This window comes from Rhinatrema bivittatum, chromosome 6, assembly GCF_901001135.1.
Source record: "Rhinatrema bivittatum chromosome 6, aRhiBiv1.1, whole genome shotgun sequence".
Lineage (NCBI taxonomy): Eukaryota > Metazoa > Chordata > Amphibia > Gymnophiona > Rhinatrematidae > Rhinatrema > Rhinatrema bivittatum.
The window spans coordinates 219,351,613-219,375,488 of NC_042620.1; the positions used below are offsets into that span (position 1 = coordinate 219,351,613).

The 23,876-nt window shown below is 43.2% G+C and overlaps 1 protein-coding gene across 1 annotated transcript in view; it reads left to right on the forward strand.

Annotated features, from left to right (window-relative positions):
* Positions 1–23,876, forward strand: part of LOC115094679 (connector enhancer of kinase suppressor of ras 2-like) — a 545,829-nt gene that overhangs the window by 417,438 nt on the left and 104,515 nt on the right. The window contains exon 9 of the mRNA XM_029607931.1: positions 21,382–21,450. Coding sequence (XP_029463791.1) covers positions 21,382–21,450 — 69 coding nt within the window. The remainder of the gene's footprint in view (positions 1–21,381; positions 21,451–23,876) is intronic.

Sequence of the window (23,876 nt, forward strand, 5' to 3'; positions counted from 1 at the left end):
GAGTGATTAAAGGGGCAGTACCAAGAGATATGCGTGCAAGTAACTACGCACCTTGACACACACCCAGGTCCAGTGCTGTGTAACTTTACTTCTGCTATGGAGATGATGTAAGTTAAAAAAAAAAAAAAAAAAAAAAGCATCTGGGAGGGGTCTGGGGTAAATGGGGTTGTATACCAGGGGGTATACCAGGGGGTTTGGGAGGACCTAGAAAACACTGGGCAAACTGATGAATGAACTGGTGAACGGTTGGATAAGCGTCTGTTTTAAAATACAGTCAGTTATATGTCTGTAAGCCAATTTACACTGCTGGGTGTACACAAGCTTAATATTATGAGCACACATACCCACATCTAGGTGCTCATGTTATAAAATGGCCTTGTCTCTGGGCGTGCACTGATGTATATGTGCACCTACACACCCGTTTGAAAATGACCATCTAACAGGGTCATTTATCAAAAAGCGTTATGGCATTTTCGCATGCATTAAGCACCTTTAACGCATGAGAAAAACCCTTTAATACATGCGATAGCACCATAATGTATGGTGTGATGCAAATCAGAAAAGGAGAAGGAGTGGATTCAGCAAAGCCCTATTGCACGGCTTTAACTACACCTTTTTCAGTAGTGTTAAGCCGTGTGTTAGGTTGTGTTAAGGCTTTATTGCATGTTGTGATGTGTTCTCAAATGCCAGTTTTAGTAGTTTTGAGAGAGAGATGGACTCTCTACCTGGATGATTACTCTGTTCGTACGTTTCACTTTGAATGTCAAAGTGGCCCCTAACCCCTACACTAATACCTAAACCTCACCTCGCGTTACTAGGTGGGACTCCCATAGAGATATAAATACCTATCTAGGGTGAGGACATTATGGCTCAGATCTCTCTCTCTCTCATATTTATTATTGCAATAAACTGCCTATAACCATAAAACACACCCCTTTTTCTATCGCATGCGATATTTAGTGCATTTTGATAAATCCAGGCCTAAGTGTAAAGGAATTTTCTTCAATTTATTTTAAATGTACTACTTATTAACTTCATGGAATGTCCCCAAGTCCTTTTGTTAGCTGAAAGAGTAAACAACTGATTCACATTTATCCATTCTATTCTACACATGATTTTGTAGACCTGTATCATATCCCCCTTCAGCCATCTCTTCTCCAAGCTGAAAAGCCATAATTGCTTTAGTCTTTCCTCATAGGAGAGCCATTCAATCCCCTTTACCATTTTGATTGCCCTTTGTACACAATACTCTAGGAGCAATCTCACCCTGGAATGATACAGAGGTGTACTATATTATGACATTCTCTGTTTTATTCTTCATTCCTTTCCTAATTAATTCCTAATATTCTGGTGCTCTTTTGACTGCTGCCACACACTGAGCAGAGGATTTCAAAGTATTGTGCACGATGATGCCCAGATCTTTTTCCTGGGTGGTAACTCCTAATATGGAATCTAACATTCTGTAATTATAACATGGGTTACTTTATTCTATGTGCATCACTTTGCACTTGTCCACATTAAATTTCATCTGCACTTGGATGCCCAGTCTCCCAGTCCTCCTGCAAATTCTCATAATATGCTTGTGATTTAACAGCCTGGAATAGTTTTATGAGGACTTCAAATTTGATCACCTCACTCATCATTCCCTTTTCCAGATCATTTATAAATACATTAGAAAGTACCAGAATCAGTACAGATCCCTGAGATACTCCATTGTTTGTTTTTCTCCATTGAGAAGATTGACCAATAAGTCATGCTCTCTGTTTTCGGGATTTTAACCAGTTTGCAATCCACAATAGGATATTGCCTTCTAACCCGTGACTTTTTAATTTTCTCAGGAGTTTCTCATGCGGGACTTTGTCAAATGCCTTCTGAAAATCTAACTACACTACATCTACCAGCTCACTGTTATCCATATGTTTATTAACTCCTTCAAAAAATGTAGCAGATGGTTTGGCAAGACTTCCCTTGGGAATATCCATGCTAGCTGTGTCCCATTAAACCATGTATTTCTATATGTTCTGTGATTTTGTTCTTTAGAATAGTTTCTACAATTTTTCGTGGCACTGAAGTCAGACTCGCCAGTTTATAGTTTCCCAGGACAGCACCCGCCGGCAGCCGGCCGACGCATGGAAGTTGCTTCTGCTCCAACAGAGCAGTAAGTAAAAAAACAAATAAAATGGAGATAGGATTAGGTTAGGGGTCAGATAGGAAAGGGGAAGAGGTAGGAAGGGTAGGGTTAGGGATAGGAGCGGACTGGGAGGGAACTGGGGGAGGTCCAATTGCATCACCATGTGTAGTTTACTAAAATTCACCCCTCCCCCGTGCACCACCCGCACATGTGTGCGTGGATTTTAAAATCCAGCACTCATGTGCACGTGGACATGGGATTTTATAATATGCACGCACATGTTATAAAATCGTTACGTCCATGTGCACGTGCTGGGAACCACATGCGCATGGATGCACATGCACTTATTTTTAAATTGACCCCTTAGTGTGTATGTGTGAGAGAGTGAACCAGTGGAAGAGTGTGTGTGTCAGCATGTGGGTCTGGGACAGTGTTTTTCAGCATGTGAGTGTGTGAGATGGCATCTATGGGGTTAAGAGCATATGTATGTGAGTGTGACAGGAAACCTGTGGGCGTGTGGGGGTGTGTGCGTGTGTGCATGCTTGCATGTGTGAGAAATAAATGGTTATAAAATTGTGTATATATCTGTGAGTGTGAGAGAGAGAAGACGTGTGTATGAGAATATACATGCGTGTAAGAGAGAGAGGAAGTGTGTATGAGTGCATGTGCCTGAAAGAGAGGTGTGTATGAGAGCATGTATGTGTCTGTGAAAGAGAGAGGAAGTGCGTATGAGAGCATGGTGTGTCTGTGTATGTGTGTAATAGAGGAAGTGTGTGTATAAGTGCATGTTTGAAATAGAGAGAGAGGAAATAAGTATGAAAGAATATGTGTTTGTGTGTGACAGAGAGAGAAAGAAAGACGAAGTGTGTATGAGAGCGTGTGTGTGTATGCATGGGTGGGTGGGTGTGTATGTATGATTGTAAGGGAGAAAGAGAAAGAAAGTGCATATGAGAGCATGTACGTGTGTGTGTGTGAGTGAGAAAGTGTGCATGAGAGCATGTGTGAGAAACAGATAGAAAGTGTGTATGAGATCATGTGTGTGTGAGAGAGATGAAGTTTGTATGAGAGTTTGTGTGTGTACATACATCAGATAATACTCTTTTGGTTGAAATTGATAGAATTAATTGCTTTAAGAACTATTTGTTGCATTTTGTGGTCTGCAGGCTTCCCCTGCAAACTGCTGCTCTTATGCCTCAGGCCGGACCTCGCTCATCTTTCACCGCTGCCGTGCTTTTTCAGTATCCAGGGCAACAGGACACCGCGCCAACGCAGCAGGTCACCTTTGATGTTCTTCATGGTAGGAAGCTGCTGACATTGACCCATGCTTCCCCTAGGAGCTCGCCCACGCCAAACCTCTTGCCATTTAAAGGGCTCATGGTGGGAAAGGCCCAGTGGTGATACTTGATGACCTCACACCCTTAGGTCTATAAAAGGCCCTCCTGTTCTCCTCTTCTTTGCCTCAGCAACAGGTCCCCCTACTATTCAGTTAATGCGAGTTGCTCCAGCATTCTTCAGTTCCAGCATCCTTGTCTTCTGTTCCTCAGTTCCAGCATCCTTGTCTTCAGTTATCTTCATCTCCTTGTTACCCACCTGTTCTTCTCCTCATCCTCCTGCCCTGCCTATCCATCCCTCCTTCCCTTCAGACGGATACTTCATAATGACCTTAGCCTGACTTCTGGATATTCTTTAACGCTATCTGCCATTGATCTCTGCCTGTTCCTGGATATTCTTTACCGCTGCCTACCATTGACCCCTGTTTGTTCCTGGATACTCCTGACTGCCGCATGCCACTGACTACTGCCTGCTACCCCATTTCACTGACCTAAGACTTTTCTGACCCAGTGACCTCGATAGATCTCTCCACTATCGGTAGAGTCCCCCAACTAAGACCTGCCGACCCTGGCACCCAAAGGCTCAACTCGATGGGAATGTGTGCTGATAAAGGCGAAGCTCCAGTTGGACCTCTGCCTCTTCCAGGACCACCTAATGACAGTGAGGACCTGCAGAGCTCCTCCCTGCATGTTGCGTCAACTCCACCTCGGCTCAAGGTTCTACTAACTCAACACTATCTTACTGAAGAAAATGATGAAGTACAGGACTGCTCTGCATTTTTAATTTATTTAAAGGGTCCTTCTTTGTTTGAATTGGACAGGCTTATGTTAGAAATCCCTGTTTCTGAACAGGGGGATCCTTGCAGCAACACATTCTTTGCAGATGTGTAAATTACTGGGTAATGATGGTTTTTCTGTGAATTTTTTAAGATGTTTGATTCTTGCCCCAAATTTAGTTCAACTCTACCAGGAAGTTTTTGTAAATAGTAACCTGGAAGATATTTTGCTGAAGCCTCAATGGTGATATTGGATAAACCTGGTCATGATCCTCTAGATATGCAGATCTATAGACTGATTTCGCTTCTGAATGTAGTCTGAAAAATCTATGCAAAAGGTATGGCTTCTAGATTAATTCTAATTCTGGATAAGTTGATCCATAGTAGTGATCAAATAGGTTACATGCATAGCAAACACTCTTCAACAATATTAGTCTGTTATGTCATTTATTGTATAAGACCAAATCAGTTGGCTTTCCTGCCTTTCTAATCTCTTTGGACACAGAGAAAGCTTGTGATTGTGTGGAATGGAATTAGCTTTGTAGAGTTCAAGAATGATTTGGTATTGGTCCAACCTATTTACACTTAGTCAAAATTTTATATACCAAACACCAAAAAAGGCAAAATCAAACAATAGCAAATATCAAATTAGATTCTAATGTACCAGATGGTTAGTGCCTACTATAATACACGCATCAGCAAGCCTTTTGGTGTGCCCCTATTTAAATGGGCCACCCAGTCTGCTACATCATTTGCATACTGTGAAAGTCTCTTTTATTCAGAAATGTATTTTTTTTCAAAATAATTTTCTTGCACGTAAAGAGTAACAATGATCACAGCTCAACAAAGGCCAGTGTTTCGCAAAAACGCTTCTTCCGGAGAATCTCGATCATGTCACCATCATGTTCCTCTTCCCTTGAAAGTGTTATGAGACCCTTGGCCCGGCAGCTATGACAATTGATTTAATCTGGTGACATGATCGAGATACTCCTGAAGAAGCATTTTTTGCAAAACACTGGCCTTTGTCGAGCTGTAATCATTTTTACTCTTTTTTTATGTGCAAGAAAATGTTTTTCAAAAAAATACATTTCTGAAAAAACGAAACTGTCACAGTACGCAAATGATGTAGCAGACCGGGTGGCCCATTTAAATAGGGGCACACCGTCAGGCTTGCTGATGCATGTATTATAGTAGGCACTAACCATCTGGTACATTAGGATCTAATTTGATATTGTTTGATTTTGCCTTTTTTGATCTTTGGTGTCATTGTTTTTGGCAATTTTCTTGGCTCTTTCTTTGTGTTTTTTCAAAATTTTATATAGTAATCCTTCTGCCAATTATTGGTTAATAATTTAATTTCCTTTCTCACAAGCACAAGACCCTCATCAAGGTTGCCTACTTTCTCCTCTCCTTTTTAATTTAGCATTGGAAACTTTAACTATTGCTATTTGCTATCTCAAATTCCAGGACTGCATGTTGCTGATTGTGAATAGTCTGAATACAAATGTTCTATATATGTAGATGATATTCTGTTATATCTTTCTTTTCCAGGCAAGTCTATCCCTAATTTGTTACAGTTAATTAATCAATATGGAAGCTTTTCTGGTTTTAAGATCAACTGAATGAAGTTTGAGGTCATACCTTTAAAACTGAAGGCTTTAAATATCTAGGGGTACAGTTTAAAGGGAATCTTGAGTCTTCCTTAGAAGATAATGCCAGATTTCTTATGCCTCATGTACAGGAAATGTGTAACAAATGGACTCCATTATTTATATCATGGTGGGGGAGATTTGAGTCCATTAAAATGTGTATAACCCCATCCTGATGTACATGTCCTGCACGGGTGGGGCGATAAACTAATATATATGTTCTTTGGGGCAGAACCTTGACTAGCTCTTCTCTGTTGCCCTTCCCCAGGGTGTGGATTCTTTTGGTTTGAGGGCAAGATATCCTTTCAGGGCCAGTGCAGGGCTGGCTTACTTTCTTCTATTGTTGCCTGGGAGAGGGGGTCAATTCTCTGTCAGTGCTGCATACCAAATGAATACACTGGACACATTGTATTAGCATCCAAACTTAAGTTTACTGAAAGAAATAGCTGCAAATGGCACAATAAATATGACTCCAGTACTATAGTCTCTCTTCTTTTGATTATAGCATTCACCTCTATCTGTCCAGGAATATTTCAATAGGCAAGGGAACCTACCACCCTCCTAGATTAGGTGAAATGGAGGCCGCGATGGGCAGGGTAACCTTTAAGCTGGTCAGGAAAACTGCTTCCATTAGGGATGTGCAGCAGGGATGGATTCATCCAATTTGGTATTCGTATTCGTGGGGAGCCAAATCTGTTGTATCCATTCTCGGGGGACCCCAATCCGTTCATTAGTTAAGTATGTATTCGTTTCCCAAAAAAAAAACCCCATCCCAACCTTTAAATTTAATTAACTACAATCCCCCCACCCTCCTGACCTCCCCAGGACTTACCAAAAGTCCCTGGTGGTCCAACGGGGGTCCTGGCGCGATCTCCTGCACTTGGGTTGTCGGCTGCCGGTATTCAAAATGGCACCGATAGCCTTTGCCCTCACTATGTCACAGGGGCTACCGGTGCCATTGGTCGGCCCCTGTCACATGGTAGGAGCAATGGATGGCCGGCACCATCTTGTGCTCCTACCATGTAACCTGCGTCCGACTGCAGGTTATACAGTGCAGTCAGCTGAGCGCACTGTATTGCATCGGCCCCATAATTTTTTTTTTATTTAGAACTTATCCGCTCCTCTGAGCAGGAGTAAGTTCTGCGCCCCAGCCAGCCACTGTCCCAGTCGACCCCCACCCAGACCCTGCCCTGGCCTGCCCCTTTCAAGGAGCTCGTTACTTCTGCGCATATCAGCCAGGCCATTTTTAAAATGCGCTCAGTGGGCGCATGGCCCAACCACACACATATCCCCCGGTTTTTGCACACACCGGACTTTGAAATGTTTGACTTTATGAAAGAACCATATTTATAATGAAATATGAACCACCCTTAAAAATCTATCTAATAATGGACCTTCAGCTCTTTTCAAAAAAAAGAGAACAGAAACAAATTCAGCTTAGAGTGGGTAGGTCCTAACAATCCTAACACCAACTTCAGGGAGGACATCTTCAACAGGCTGAAAAAAGATCCCAGGTTTGACACAGGATAACTGTAGAATTAGCAGCACCCTAAAACCTTAATAGTTCCTTCAGATACTACAGCTAAGAGATCACTATCATCTAGAGGTACTACATTCTAGGGATGTGAATCGTTTTTTGACGATTTAAAATATCGTCCGATATATTTTAAATCGTCAAAAAATCGTTAGGGCCATGATACAATACCAATTCCCCCGATTTATCGTTAAAAAATCGTAAATCGGGGGAAGGGGGAGGGCAGGAAAACCGGCACACTAAAACCCCCTAAAACCCACCCCCGACCCTTTAAATTAAATCCCCCACCCTCCCGAACCCCCCCCCCCCAATGCTTTAAATTACCTGGGGATCCGGCGGTGGTCCAGAACGGCGGCGGTCCGGAACGGCCCCCTCAATAGAATCGTGTTGTCTTCAGCCAGCGCCATTTTTCAAAATGGCCGCCGCAAAATGGCGGCGGCCATAGACAAAAACGATTCGACGGAGGAGGTCATTCCGGACCCCCGTTGGACTTTTGGCAAGTCTTGTGGGGGTCAGGAGGCCCCCCCAAGCTGGCCAAAAGTTTCCTGGGAGTCCAGCGGGGTTCCGGGAGCGATTTCTTGCCGCGAATCGTTTTCGTACGGAAAATGGCGCCGGCAGGAGATCGACTGCAGGAGGTCGTTCAGCGGGGGTTCCGGACCGCCGCTGAACGACCTCCTGGCCAATTTCGGGAGTCCTCCTGACCCCCACAAGACTTGCCAAAAGTCCAGCGGGGGTCCGGAACGACCTCCTCCGTCGAATCGTTTTTGTCTATGGCCGCCGCCATTTGGCGGCGGCCATTTTGAAAAATGGCGCCGGCTGAAGACAACACGATTCTATTGAGGGGACCGTTCCGGACCGCCGCCGTTCTGGACCACCGCCGGATCCCCAGGTAATTTAAAGCATTGGGGGGGGGTTCGGGAGGGTGGGGGATTTAATTTAAAGGGTCGGAGTGGGTTTTAGGGGGGTTTAGTGTGCCGGCTCACGATTTTAACGATTTTTCACGATAGTTTACACACCCAAACGGCAACAATACGATTCCCTCCCCCTCCCAGCCGAAATCGATCGTTAAGACGATCGAGGACACGATTCACATCTCTACTACATTCAACTCCTTAATACCTAGGACCACAGATTGAAAATGCTGTACAAACTCATCACAGAGAGTTGAAGAAGGTTTAGAATGAGGTCTGAAATGGGAAGTCATCTAATTTAACAATGAAAAATCTCTCTTGGGTCTTTTAACTAACTGATCAAGTTTCCCAGACATGCAAGATTTCTTAGTTATCTTACTTGCCTGAGAACTTTTAATTTGATATTATTTATATGCAGATCCTCTCTGAACCAGGGTTTAGACTATTTCCCATGCCACAACAACTTAGTTTTAAGAGGAGTAGTATTGCTCCTACAACAATGCCAGTAGTTTTTATGCTACCAACATTGCTGTCCAGGCAATGACTTATACCACCACGAGTCCTAGCTTGTACCATGGACCCTGCTGCCTTTGGAATTTCAAGGTGCCAGGACTAGAAGGTATTATGGGATAGCCTTTGGGGGTGGGGGGGGGGAGGAGGATGGGACCCCATCAAAGCCATGTTTTAGAATCCCAAGTAAAGTGGGGGGCTGGCCTGTCTCCTCAGACCTTTCGACCCCATACATTTTTTTAAGAGCATGGGGAGCTTGTAGGGGGATGAGGGACATGGGCATGTCAGCCTGATTTTGGAATCACTTGGGGAGGGGAGTTATGGCCTCCAAGCCAAACTTCTTTTACTTGTTTCTGTGTCACTGTTTAACTGAATATATACTTTGGAATATAACTGCTTAAACCTAAAATTATCTAGCCACATATGGCCAGATAACTTGGGGGCTCCTCTGAGGCAGTTCTAGAAGCTATCTGACTCACTTAGGAGGATACATTTTAATATTGGATAAGTTAGCCCAATAACTCTGCTTTGGCCCGGAATGCCTCTTTTTTTTTTATCCAGTTAAAATTTTAGCTGAATAAGTGCCCCAGATATTCAAAAGTGGGCATTTAGCTAGGTAACTCACAATTTATCTGGCTAAATATCTTTGAATGTAGATCTCAAAGATTCCCTGATAGGCAAAGTTAATTTTAAATAGTGACATCAGCATCCTATACCCAGCACTCTGTAATCCCAATAAAATCTAGTGCATTATCAACAATGAGATCAAGAAGAATAGCAGCCAGGCTTTTTCCTGACTGAATGAGCCTTAATCAATGATTCCTGCAAGTTCAATGGTTTAGGACAGGAGGTGTAGCAAGATATCTTATACAATGGAAGAGAGAGCAAACAATTGTGCATCCTCACTTGAAAACTCTTTTATTGCCTATGTGTAATGATCACAGGAATTAAGGTTGGAAAGGGAGCCACAGTGCAAATTGCCTCTGGAGAAGACAAAAATCCAACTACCAATTAAATTACCTGCATCCTTATTGGTATCCCCAGCATTGTTGTCAGATTGCATAAATTAACAAAACAATTAAATAAAGATCTATGATGGAACCAATTAAAATTGTTCTATTTTCTTCTATATCAGCCTGGACCCCAAAGGCCCAGAGAAAAGGCATTAACTTACTCTTGAAAAAGTAACCTATCCTCACCCATAATAATAATAATAAAAATAATAATAATACAAGTTTTCTGTGCCTCGGGATCCCGAATGGCTTGTAAGGCATATGGGGTTTAATTATTTCATATGTATCTGAATTGATTAGATCAGATAAAATTAACCAAAGTTCATTTACGAGATTAGAATTAAGTCGTGCTTTTTTTTAAGGTAAATTATAGGTATATATTGCATATTAAAATATACAATAATTTCATGTTATTAGCAGCAAAAGGTAATTGTTTTATTCTTATTTAAGCACATGGAGAACAACCTATGCCTTTCTAATATCAACTTTCACTTTAAAGATTCATTGCCTATAAACACCCACATAAAAGTAGTAACCAACCAGTTGGTTTTACATGTGTCCGAAGATATCTGAGCAATTTATTTCTCTCTGCAGCAATTCTGGCTCTCCGCTCCAAGATTCTGGTCCGTATATGGTCTCCGCACTCAAGCAGTAGGCAGCAAGTTCACAATACTCCAGAGATGCAGAATTGGAGTAGAGGGAACCCTTTAAATATTCTTTCTCCTTCAAGGCAACCCTCTCTCTTGAGCACCTCTTGGCCTGAGCGGTAGTGTCCCATCAGGCCCACCCCCTAAAAGGCCCAGGGGTTGATGGATGGTGATTCTATTTGTAGTGCTCTCTATGCCAATGGGATGCTGCAAGACAAGCTGAGCAGAGCTTGGGAGAGAGGGCTGCCCAAGCAGGAAGGCCACTCTTTCATGGTGGCAGCCTTAGGTTTGTCCCTACTCTGCCTAACTGGAAATCAAGATTAGCAAGACATCATGTATTTCAATATTTAGTGAAGCGTCAATAAATAAAACATTTCTAAAAAAAAAAAAAACAGATTGTGAAGAATTATGGGGTCCATTTTCAGCCGCTGTGTGGCTTGGCTAGTTAGCCGGATAAACAGATACGGCTAACTAGCAGGGTATCTTCAGCAGCACAGTTGCAGTGCCGAATATGCCCGGCTATCTTAAAGTTAGTCGGGTTTGTATAACTGGATAACTTTAGGTCAGCCCTCCGACCTAACCAGAGTTCGGCTAACTATACTCCTCCTAGAAACACCTCCGCCCCCCACCAAATTATGCATCTGCATTCTAGACGCATAACTCGTGGCTAGAATGTAGCCGCATGCAGCATTGAATATCGCCATTTTACCATTTAGAAGGATAACTTTTCAGTTATCTGTCAGAATGGCTTTTGAATGTTGACCTCAACACGACTTTTTATTAGTTTACAATGAGCTGTAGAAAATTTGTGTGACACCGCTAAAAGATAGCTATATATGATTTTCCTACAAACCAAATGTATGTTTTTCTAATGGCAATAAGTTGTATGTTTGAACACACCATTACCAAAGATTTTAAACTGAGTCTCCAGGTGTCTGGAACTTTCATACTTGAGAGTTGCAATTCTAGACTGCGGTTCACTCGCGGTTGCTACAGTTCTTGCAAGGTTGTCTCCACTGTTCTGCCTTCCCTTCCCTGCCCGTCACCCCTGCAGTAACAATGATCAGGCTGCACTGGAGGCAGTGCAACAGCAGCAGGATAATGCTCATTGCTCCTCCTGCATCCTTATGGGATTTTCTATTGGTCTGCACTGGAGGTAAAGTTGCAAAGGCAGGACGCAACTTCTCCATTCCTACAAGAACTGCTGGTAGGGCTGCGCTACAGATAATGCAACAGGGGCAGAATAATTCTCCTCTCTCCTCCCCCAACCCAGCAGGAACTATTGTCAACCCACTACCATAGTCAGTGCTGCAAGGGCAGTGAATTGATATTTTATCTGATTACCAACTTGTCTTCATTAGGTACATTTTTACAGGTGCAATGTACCCATATAGTAAAAATCTTGCATATGTCTTCTGTCTTCCCTACTCTCGGAGCCAAACCTCTGAGGAGATGACCCTGTATAAACTCAAATAAAGAGCTTTACAGGAAAACATTTTAATGTAACTTGCTAGGAAACACCATTGCAATATTTGCAACTACAAGACGACTATTTTATTGCCAGCAAGGAGTAATGATTCCTTTAGAATGAGCTAATGAATTTTTTAATAATTAAAGCTACATACCAATCAAACAAAAGAAAACCATAAATCTTTTATTAGCTAATCTCCAGTCTTCAAACTGCTGTGTCATTAACATAAGGAAACTGAATATAATGTCTGTTCCTGGCAAAAATAGGATGAAAGAAGAGATCTACTTCAAAGACCTTCGTTTTGCTCAGGTTTGCAAACTGATTTCCTTTTATTTTTCTTTTGTGAAGAGATAACTGTATTTAATTAAAAAAAATATGTAATAGCTTTTTCTCTCTGAAAGCCAATCCCATCCCCCTCCCCAATTTAACATAAAAAATGATCAAACCTTAGCTCACATGTGAAAGTCTGCAAAAATCTGGCAAATTAAAGATAGAGGATGTGCTCTTTCTTACTGCCTTACTTCTGAGAGTTGGGGGTTGCATGTGAGAGCACTGAGAGGAGAGGATCACCTTGCTGGTGGCTGTAAAGAATCAGTAAATACTAGGAATGTGCATTTGTTTGCAATGAAATAGGAAATAAAGATGATATTTCCTATTTCGTTGCATTTCGGGGAGCTGACAAAACGAAAGGAAAACCCACAATTTTGTGTGGTTTTCCTATCATTTTTTTGGGGGGGAGAAAGGGCACATTTAAAAAAAAACCCAAACCCACCCCTTCAAATTTAATTACAAACTCCCACCATCCTGACCCCCCAAGACTTGCCGAAAGTCCCTAGTGGTCCAGCGGGGGTCCCTGGAGCGATCTCACCCTCTTGGGCCATCAGCTGCCAGTAATCAAAATGAGCTGAAGACTCAGATAGGACTATTTTTTTTCTGTGTTTGAGGGGCCCCTCCAGTAGGATTCCTGTTAGGTCGCTGGGAGATTTTTGTGCACTTAAATATCACCATGGGAAGCTCTGCCCAGATACCTGAAGTGAAGGGCACCTGCCCAGAAAGGAAACCCATATCTGTACCAAATTCAGCTGTAACTTCATACTTATTGATAAAATGAACTTTAATTTGAATTTTTACAAATCAATAAGCTTATAATTTAATACCCAGTGCCTTGTCCTGCCTGGTTTGTCCCAGCACCTCTCCCCTCGGGATGCTGCAGCTATCAGCAGACACAGGGAATAACACTCCACTGCCTGGGCCATAAGCGAGAGCTTCCCCCCCATAAAAGGAATCCACCTCTGGGATAAAGAGTGCAAGACATGGAAGGAGCACTAGCCGGAGAAGCCCTGAAGACAGAAATAAGTTTGTGTGTCCTGAGAATAAACTCCCCGCTAAGGGTTACATGTTTTTTAGACTTTGTCCATGCTTTATCTGTACTAGTGTGACGCCTGTGTGGAAGCCTTCTGAGAATCGGCACAGCTGCTCACTGATTTATTTAGATTCATAATGGGAGGGGTTTTTGTTTTTGTAAGGCAGAAGAAGTTTCTAAAATTCTTTGAACATTTATTGTATTTCCTCCTCCGAAATGAAACACAGATCAGAACTAGAAAGGGTGATTATAATGATTCTCTTTTGTCTAAGCTATGAAATGAGCCATCTTCAGCATTTTGGGTCTGATTCACTGAGGCTTTTCTGCCATCCTTTGTCTATGGCAAACAAGCTTCGTAAATCAGACCCTTTATTTGGTTACTGTTGTTGCTGATTTTGCTGTTGTCTTTGTTCTACCGCATCCTGGAATTTGAATCTTGATTACATGACCTGTTTTCTCTGACTTCTTCTCCAACACATGTTACCCACCTAATGGCATCCCCAGTCTTATCTACTCCTTTCCACGCTACCTTGTTCTCTTGCTTGCACTTTGGGGCTCATTATCCTGGGGAACAGTATTTATCCACGTCTTTTTTTTCTGAGCTCTTCCCTCCACCTGCGTTTCCAGTTATCCCTTAGCATCTTTTTTTCCTTTATATTGTGAAAATGAGTGTTCTGACTAGAAATGGAACAGATCAGAATACAAGCGTTTATATTTCCTCCATGTAGAGTATATCTACTAGAGAAAGGCGTTAGTAGCGAAAACCTCTCTTCAACCACTAAAGAGCCATTAATACTTTATTTGTTTCTGAGGGGTAGGGAAGGGTAAGGAGCATTTCATGTTGCTCTTCCATGAGCATTTTGCCAAACAGTAGTCCAGCAAAACCTGACATAGCAGAACTGGAAATGGTATCAGCAACATCCAGGTGTGCCTTTTCATGTCTGGAGCTATATTAGTCCGAAATGTATGGAGTCTGCTAAAATAGTATCTTGTTTCACCTCTCTACCTGGATGATACATTTGATAAATGGCTCATGCCAACAAGTATGCAGCAGTACAAAAAGGAAAGAATCTGCTTGATAGCGTGCGGTATGCTAAAAAGGAAATTACTGCCAAATCTACTTTCTGAAAGATAGCCACTGTGACATCACCTCCAGCAATGCTATCTAATGATAAACATTATTTCAAATGAAGGTACCATCTCTGGCAACAATAATCGGGAAGCTGAATTTCTGGATATGAAGCAAAGCTGTAAGGGATCTGATTAATTCTTTTTCCATGGAAACAGAATAAAATAAAGCTTTGACCGAGTAGGCCTTGGGCATAACTAAGTTACTGCAGGCATAAAGAACAGCAGATCTGAACTGAAGAATTCTGAGAATATATGAGTTCAGAATTCCTGTACTTATGTATAGAAAAATGGATTGGGCTTCTCTTTTATCATCTGTCTCCTGTTTAGAAGGTTTGACACTAAATGTAAATACTCTTAAAAGCTATTATGTAGTTTCATGTGATCTAATAAGTGATACGGAAGACTGTTCTGTTGAGAATATGGAACTGTGAGGGGATATTTATTAGGAATATTCACAGTATGTATACTGTGGAATGCCTGACCATGTCCATCTGTGTCATTTTTCAACTGTCTGTGTCAAGCACTTTCAGGTTCCCCAGCCATATTGGTACATACTGGTAGTAGTTTGAAATTGAGGCAGGGAGAAGGACCTGGTATGCTGAAGCAAGGAGGCTGGGACTGGAACCAGAACTCAGACTAGGAACTGGAGTCTGCTCTGGACTATAGAACTGGAGCTGAAGCTTGGAGCAGAGATTGGAACCTAAGAAAAGGACTGGATCTGCAGACTGGAACAAGGACTGAAACTAGGCATTGCAGCTGGAGCTTGAAACAAGGTGGCTTGAACAAAACTAGGTTCATGAAATCGATAGGTAGGAGGAAACTGAAACAATAGTCCTGCAATGGGCAGTTTAGTACCAAAGGAATCCTTAGCAGGGAGCTTTGTAATGAGAAATTGGCTTCCATTAGTATCCCCCGGGAGGCTTACAGAGAAAAGCATGAGACCTCCATCTGATTAGGCCCCCAGATCAAGACCTGTCAAGGTGTTCTACAATATACACAGGGACGGTAATTTTTAAACAGGTGCGCAGGAGCACACGTGCGTTCACATGTTATAAAATAGCCTGATTGCCCGCACATGTGCACACAATTTTAAGTGGTCGCATGTCTATGGGGTAGATTTTCAAAGGATTGCGCGCGTAAGATTCGCGCGCAACCTCCGAAAACCTACCCCTGCCTCCCTCTGCGAGCGCCGAGCCTATCTTGCATAGGCTCGGCGGCTCACGCAAGTCCCAGGATGCGCCTATGTCCCAGGGCTTGCAAAAAGGGGCGAAGCGTGGGCGGTCTGGGGCGGTCCGGGGGCGGGGCAGGGCCTGAGCCTCCAGGCACATGGGCCATTTACTGCTGTGCCCGGGATCGCGGGCCATCCATTGGCCGGCACGTGTAAGTTACGCCTACCGGGAGGCAGGCGTAACTTCTTCAACAAAGTTAAGGGGGGGTTCTAGGTAGGGCTGGGGACCGGGTTTGGTAGGGGAAGGTGCGGGGGGGGGGGGGGGTGGCAGAAGGAAAGTTCCCTCCGAGGCCGCTCCAATTTCGGAGCGGCCTCGGTGGGAACGGAGGCAGGCCGCGCGGCTCGGCGCGCGCAAGTTGCACAATTGTGCACCCCCTTGCGTGCGCCGACACTGGATTTTATAACATGCATGCTCATGTTATAAAATCGGGCGTAGATTTGTTTGCGCCGGGTTGCGAGAACAAATCTGCGCCCGCTCGCAGGTTTTAAAATCTGCCCCTATATGTGCAAATGTCGCTGTTAACAAGTAAGTGGGGAGATTTTAAAAGACATGCGTGCTGATGCCATTACCTGTTTTACCAGTTCGTTCCCAGTTCAGGAATAGGAATTCCAAACCCCTCCTAGTTTAATAGCCTCCCTTCTCCCCTGTTAGCCCCAACCCTTAAAACCCCACCAATCTGTCTATTTATCTTTATATTATAACTTGCACGTCATCCAGAGCAGAAGTAAAGTTACACGGCAGGGGATGCATGCCTGAGTGTGTGCTTATGCGCACAAGTAACTATGCGCAGATTTCAATGTGAAATCCAGGAATGCCCATTCCCCGCCCCCTCCTTACTCTTTTTTTTAGTACTCTTCATTTGTGCGTGTAACGGCAAGTGCGCGCATACTAGGGTGGCTTTTTAAAATCCGCTCGGCGCGTGCCGGCCTGACTTGTGTGCATATCTCCTGGTTTTGGCACGCGCTGGGCTTTTAAAATTCGCTTTACTATCAAGAACCCCTAAAACAAACACAAAAGGCAACATCCCACAGTGTAGGAGCAGGCAGTCTTCAATCCAATTGGGGCCCAGGAGAAATAGAAAAGTGCTCACCCTGAGTGGTGCCACAAAGAACAAGCCATGTTTTTGGCCCCATCTTGGCTATCAGGAAAGGAGAAACTGCAGCAGGCATGGGGGGGGAAGAAAATTAGAGCAGGTGAGGAGGTAGTTGGGAGATAATAGAGTGGGGAGCTACATGTGGAAGAGGTGAGAGAGGGAGGGCTGCATGGGGAAGGAACTATTTTATATAGACACAGCAGGTGTCCAGTACATGCACACATACTGGACACATGGTAGGACAATAAGGTGTTGAATTACCACAAGTCTGAAGCTTGTGAGCTGTAGCTGTTAAAAGAAATCTTTGAGTAACCTTTTGCTGGAATTGTAGCGTTATTAAAATGGCATGCTGCACTTATCAGTTGAAAAAGTCACTGCTAAGATGTTATATTTATTTTTCACTCTTTTAAAGATTCCTTGCAATAGCACAGCAACCCTGAAAATCATCCTACTTGCAAAAATCAGATTTACCTCCCAGGCACTGGATCTGATCAATCCATTCTGACTGATGTATCATTGAACCAATTGAATCCTTTTCCATCTGAGAAAACTGGAGACCCTGATCTAAACGTGGTTGTCTCAAGTGTTCAGGGAAGAAAATCAGCTTAAAGAGTTTTAAAACTTGAGATTTAACAGTGCATATTTAATTGAAAAGGGCTTATTAGTACTTGCTGTGTGTATTTTTTAAATATTGCATGGTGAAGAGGGGAAATTTTAAGTTTGCATAGCATGCATTTTTCATAAAGGCATCGTCACAATGGCTAATCAAAATGCCAGCAACCAACCAGTAAAGTTTGTGCTGCTTCTGAAGGCAAGTGGTTGCTGTCACCTGAAATTGGTGGAATTATTGTAGGTTCAAAAATGATAAAACTATATTCTTTTATTACCCTGTATTGAATTCTTATATTACATATTGCATTATAAGGCATTTCTCAGTGGAAGATGGAAGAAATGTTTGTAAGTAGTTTAAAAATGACAAAAAAAAACAAAACAGAAAACAATGAAACATTCAGTATGAAAAGTAAAGAAGTCAGCTGATAAAAGATGTGACATTTACAGGGAGTAAAGGTTATAAATGTATTATGTATGTAATTGGCCAGATCAACAAAGCAGAACTGGAGTTTATTTGACTTATTCTCTCCTATCTTTTATTAAATGTATATTCAAAGGCAGAGGGTCCTCTTCTCCTGTACATATGCCATGTTTATAGATAATAGAGTTTTATAGACTGCTGCCTAATTCTAATCATTAATCTTTTCTGCTGAATTCAGGTTAAGATGTTACATGCATTTTTGTATTGCACTTCTGCATTTTTATTTACCTCCCTTTCCACCACCCATGCCTTACCTCACCAAGACAACATGTCCTGTGACTCTGGGGAACCCTTTTAAGACTGAGGACTGTAGCTTAGGGGCACCTTTTCTTACGCACACCCTCAGTGTTACTCTTCCCTCACTCCCCAGGGCTAAATGCACCACTATAGCAGTACGGCCTGGCTCTACTGCTCCCAACACATAGGGTTCTAAAATCAGAGTTCCATGCCATAGTATATCAAAGTCATGGGGCTGGCCCAACTGCGTGCATATTTAGTAGCTATCTACCTCTGCGTCGCTCTCAAAAAGTGCTAAACTTTTATCCTGCTAAAACTGTAAATTAAATAGCTTTATCTCTATATATAAAAGGCTTGTGTCAGTTGGTAGGTTGGTAACATTGTCATGTCTATCTGTGGCCACCAGATGGCACCCTGAACAGTGGAAGGTGCACTGTGCAAAGACAATATGCTCTGTCTGCAAAGTCCTGTCATATACACTTACGTGCGAACACATCACACGCACACTCATATGCAGGCAGGCACAGGCACACACACAAAGGTAGACATACACACAGAGGCACAGGCAGACACCCTAGACTCCTCTCAAGTTCACACATATATGTGCAGGTACACATACACATATGCAAGCTGTTGTGGAAATGCGGGTAGCGGTTCCATCTCTGGTGTTTTCGTGTGCCCTGGGCCCCAATACAGCCGCAGAGGAGCTCCGGCAAGCACCGAGGCAGGTGAGAGGTGCCCCAGCATGGGTTGAAGATGGAGACCGATGACCTCAACCACAGCCATACCTGTACGCAGCAGAAAGAGACCCAAACAATGCAATGTTGGTCTCATGAATGGTCCTCCGACTACTCCAAGCCCTTTCGGACCTGCCACAGGGAGCAGCAACTGAGACAGGGCGGACAGTGTTCAGAGGATGAGGACATCAAAGACGAAGACTTAAAGTGAGACAAGACCCAGGATATGTGAAGTGGAACATCACTCTGGTTACGAAGTAAGATGAGACTTCGACACATGAAGAATGCAATCTGGATACGTGGAATGAAAAGGAACTCACACAACCTAGCCAGACTGGTCTTGGACCACGCAGGCAGCATGCCCTACACAGCCGGGGTAGGCTGGTCGCAGACCACGCTAGTGGTTCCCCACACAAGTTGGCAGAGCTCAGTCGGTACTGCACATCATGCACCCATATGCTCAGCCAATGAAGACAGGTCACGGACCACGTTGGTGGTTCCCCACACAGAGAAGATAGGAAAGGAAGTGAAGACTCTGATGAAGCCTGTTCCAAATGCACCCTGCACAGCTGATAAAGGCCAGGCAGGGCCACGCCGGAATGGATCGGATAAATAGAGTTCATTCGTGAAATGGAGGCAAGGTGCAGACTCCGAGGATCCAGGCAAGGTTTAGGGTTCGAGGGGATGCCTCTATGATGAAGGTTAAAATAAGAAGCTGGAACCTCTTGGAGACTTGCGCTGCCTGGACGAAGATGTACCGGACAAAGAAGACATCAAGACGAAACATCTGGAGACCTTGAGACGATGAAGACGAAGACGTAGCATGAGGACATCATGAAGACACAGGACCCTACATACAACGAAGTGCCTTGAGAAGCAGATGACAAGAAATCCTAAAGAGGACTGGCTCCTTGCGAAGGCAAGGAAGGAATGAAAACAAGACTTTTTATAGGCAGAAGAGGCGACTCCTTCAATGGCATCACTGGTGGACCTCCTCCGTCGCTCTCCCTTTAAGAAGGGAAAGAAGAGCCGGCCTCGCCCCCTAGGAGGAAACAGGAAGCAGAACAGGACCCTGGACAGCGGCCCTGCTATGATGCCAAGGACTGCAGAAGAGAAGCAGGCCTCAGGGCAGGCCCCGGGATGGCCGGCGACTTCCCTGCCACGAAGGATGGACCAAGGGCAGCTTCCTGCCGCAGGAAAGACCAGGGATGCAGGACCTCACCCCCGGAGGGGTGCAAGGTACGTCAGTGGCCTCCGGGTCACATGGGAATGCTGCAGGCGGTTTCATGTCACAAGAAGAAAACACGGGCGGCCTCCGGGCTGCAGGGAGAAGCAGCAGCGTGGCCCACCATGCTGGGAACACCGGTGGCCTCTGTACCACACAACACTGCCCGGGAGCGGCTCCTGCCGCATAAAGAAAATATGGACGGCTTCCGAGCCATCTTAGATGTGAAAGCGCAGCTCCAGCCATGATGGTCGACGTCGGCGGCCATCGGGCCGCGGGGTGATACAGCAAGCATGGCTCCAGCCGCATAGGGTATGCGTCAGCAGCCTCTGGGCTGCAGATGAAGGCAGAAAAGAAGGCTGAGAAGAGGCCCGGGAGGGCAGAATCGCAACACAAGCATAGGCATACACACAAGTTCATAGACACAGGCACATGCATACTTAGGCTGTTACAGACCAGACTATCTGAGCAATGCCAGGCACTTTTTGTTGGTTTAATGTATATGCTAGTTGTACCTTCACAAACCTGATCATTTAAGTGACCAGCTGATTTGAAGGTTCACTAGTCCTTTACATACACAGGGACAATTTCGAGCCATCCACTTTGGGACAAAGTTCATACATACTTCTTACCCACAGACTTTGCCCTAATTTTCAAACAAAAAGTACATGCCATACTTTCACTTTGAATGTTTAATTTTCACCTGTTTTTTGTGCAGGTACTTTTTCCAGGAAAAATAACCTGCGCAGACTTGGGAATATCATCCACATGTGTTGTTTTCTTTCCCTGACCTCAATACACCCCTTGGAATGTCTCCTCTAATGCCGCATTGAGGAAGGGTAACTTTCAGACAGCCAACTTACATGCAAAAGTCGTTATTTATCCCTACTAATTGCCTTGAACATTGTCCTCCCCATATAATCACCTCACACACAACCATTAACCTTTTTTCTCTGACCCTATTGTTTTGTTGGGGGTTTTTTTTAGCAAATTAATTTGTATTTTATTCAACTACAAAATCTATATTACATTCACTTCATGCGAAAAGTGCCTATTTTCATAACAATATATTTTTTTATAGTATATAAAATATAATATATAAAATCTAGATGACTACTATACTAGGGTATAGTAGTCATCTAGAGCCAATTTAAAGGATTGTGTATGTTTGTTTTTAATCCACACTGAATATTACCTTATGGAAAACTATGGAATATAAGATTTTATAAATAAAAATACATTTTTCTGCAGGCTCTTTTGGTGCAGGAATGCTAAGCCAGTTGTTATCTTTTGCCTTTAGTCTCCTGCAGACCAGTGTAAGAAGATCCATGCAGGGGATGAAGTGATTCAGGTCAACCATCAGACTGTGGTGAGTACTGCATTTCACAGAAAAGTTTCAGTACTGGGAGCATGGTGGACATTCGTTCCTATCCTTTCCTCTTTCTGCTCAGAAAGGCTCGCTAAGAAGTGATGTGTGGGGAAGGAGGGCAGTATTTTAACTAAATATTCTAAATTGAAAGAAATAATCATGCATTACTAAAAGCTTTGACACCTCAACCTTGGAATAGTTTGCCAAACTTGAAAATATTGTGGTTGCTTTTTGGATGTGGCTTCTAATTCATTTTCCTCAGATAAATGTAGATGTTTGTCAGTGTTTCAAGAATAAGCGAGAGAACCAATACGCAGTAAAAAGCAGATAAATGACATGGTAAAAATAAAGTGCCACGAGAAGTCAGGTTATTGTTTCCTAAGTAGCTGTATGTCAACAGGGGCTACTACTGGTTTTGTAAGATGTCATATTGTTTCCATTAGTCTAGCATGGTGTGCACGTCCTACTATGGCATTATGCTTTGATTTGCTTTATGCTGCCAGCACAAAATGTTGATGGTAAGTGCTGTTAGACCTCAGAATCAGCTCACTAAAATTTAAAAGCAAATCTGGTACTATATTAGGTAATTTACAGATACGGAGAGGAAAATGGTCTATGAGAGTAGAAGCTCTCATTGTTCCAAAAAGCGGAATATATATCAAACAAATAAACAAATTCTTTTCTTTTCTAAGTAGTTTTCAGAAAGCACTTTAAATACCATGATTGGAGCTATAACCCGGTGCCTAGGAATTAGGAGCTACTTACATGAACCCTCAGGCATTCAATCTGTTTCTTTTTTTTATTTTTAGCCTTTTATATAGTACTGACTAAAACTATCATAGCAAAACCACATCCCTTTTGGGTTCTTACATCATAAGAATTTACTGGTCAGATGATATGAAACATTAAAGTGGGACAGAACGTTCTCTATCCCCTGGTTCCCCATGAGATAGCCTTATTCATTTTACTTCAGAATATGAGTATCCCAGTAACTCTTTCATAATATCTTAGAAATGGAGATACTGGAGCTGCAGCCAGTCCAGTGAACCACGGAAACTGAATGTTGATGTGGCATAGTTTAAAAGAATTAAATTACCAAAAGGTACTAATATACCACCAGGTTTTTCATACTGATATATTTTAGACATTCTTAAATATGAAAGCATAGTTCATCCTGACTCTTTTGGAGACCATATGCTGTATGTTAGTTTTTAATGAATCATTTTAATCACAGGTTTAATTTTAAAGCACAAAAGAACACTCAGTAAACCACATTTCTTGGATGACTGACATACCTCCTGTCTAATTCTGGTACAGTGTTGGCATGAACAATAGAACAGAAATTGGACTGCTCCATATGGGTCATAGGGCAATTTTCCCAATGATGCCTTTTTAAAAAAACAAAAAACTTAAAACTAAGTAATTATTAAATGCCTACCAATGTGTACTCTGTGGGTGTTTAACAAAACTTTTGCTGCTTATTATGCGATCCTCATGTGGCTGATGACACTCATATGAGGAGACAATGCTAAAAGCACATATGCAAAGTGAGGTATTTGTACTGCAGAGAAAACCATCACAGGATTTCCCAAACTGCTGTACGTTGTACCACTATTTACTTCTTTAGTGAATGCTGCTGCAGCCAGGAATATTGCATTTCCCATCGATAGCAGGGCTAATTAGCCATGCTGTCATGGGATCTGTCAATCAAGTCCGGGACGCGGAGCTTTACCAAGCAGAGATTTAGATTTTAGCTCTCTGCGGCTGTGCGTGTGTTCCCGCGCAGGAAAGTAATAGATTCTCCTCAGTCTGTGATTAAGCTGTATTATAGTCTGTTTTTTCCATGAGCAGGATCACATGCAGGGCTGATTTCTCCTCAGAGTTTATTATTTTTTCTTACAATGTCAAAAAAAGTCTGGGTTTAAACCCTGTACCTGTGGCAAGGTAATGTCAGTCACGGATGGCCACGACTGATATTACCGATGCCTGGGGCCAGAGCACAATTTAAAAAATTGTGAATTTTGTTCCCGAATGTCCCCAAGAGCCCAAAAACAGCGAGCGTATAGGACACAGGAACTTTTCAGTTTTTCGGAGCCATCGGAGGCTCATTCTTCACCTGGCCCCTCGACAACCACGGCTCCATCTCAAAAATGAGCATCATCATGGGATCCTCAACCCTCCAGGCTTGGAGGTAAGGACTTGCTGAGTCGACATAGGCCATCGGATCCGATAGGAACGAAAGAGCCTCAGAGACCGGCGCAGGAAACAACGGCGCCTGAAACTTTGGTGCCTATGATTTAGGCGCCCAAAGTACCTTCTGCGCCCAAATCACCATCGGCGCAGAAAAGTTCTGCGCCCAAAATGACATCGCCGCACAAGACATCGCTGCACAAGGTGCCGAAGACATATACGCGCACGGCACCGAA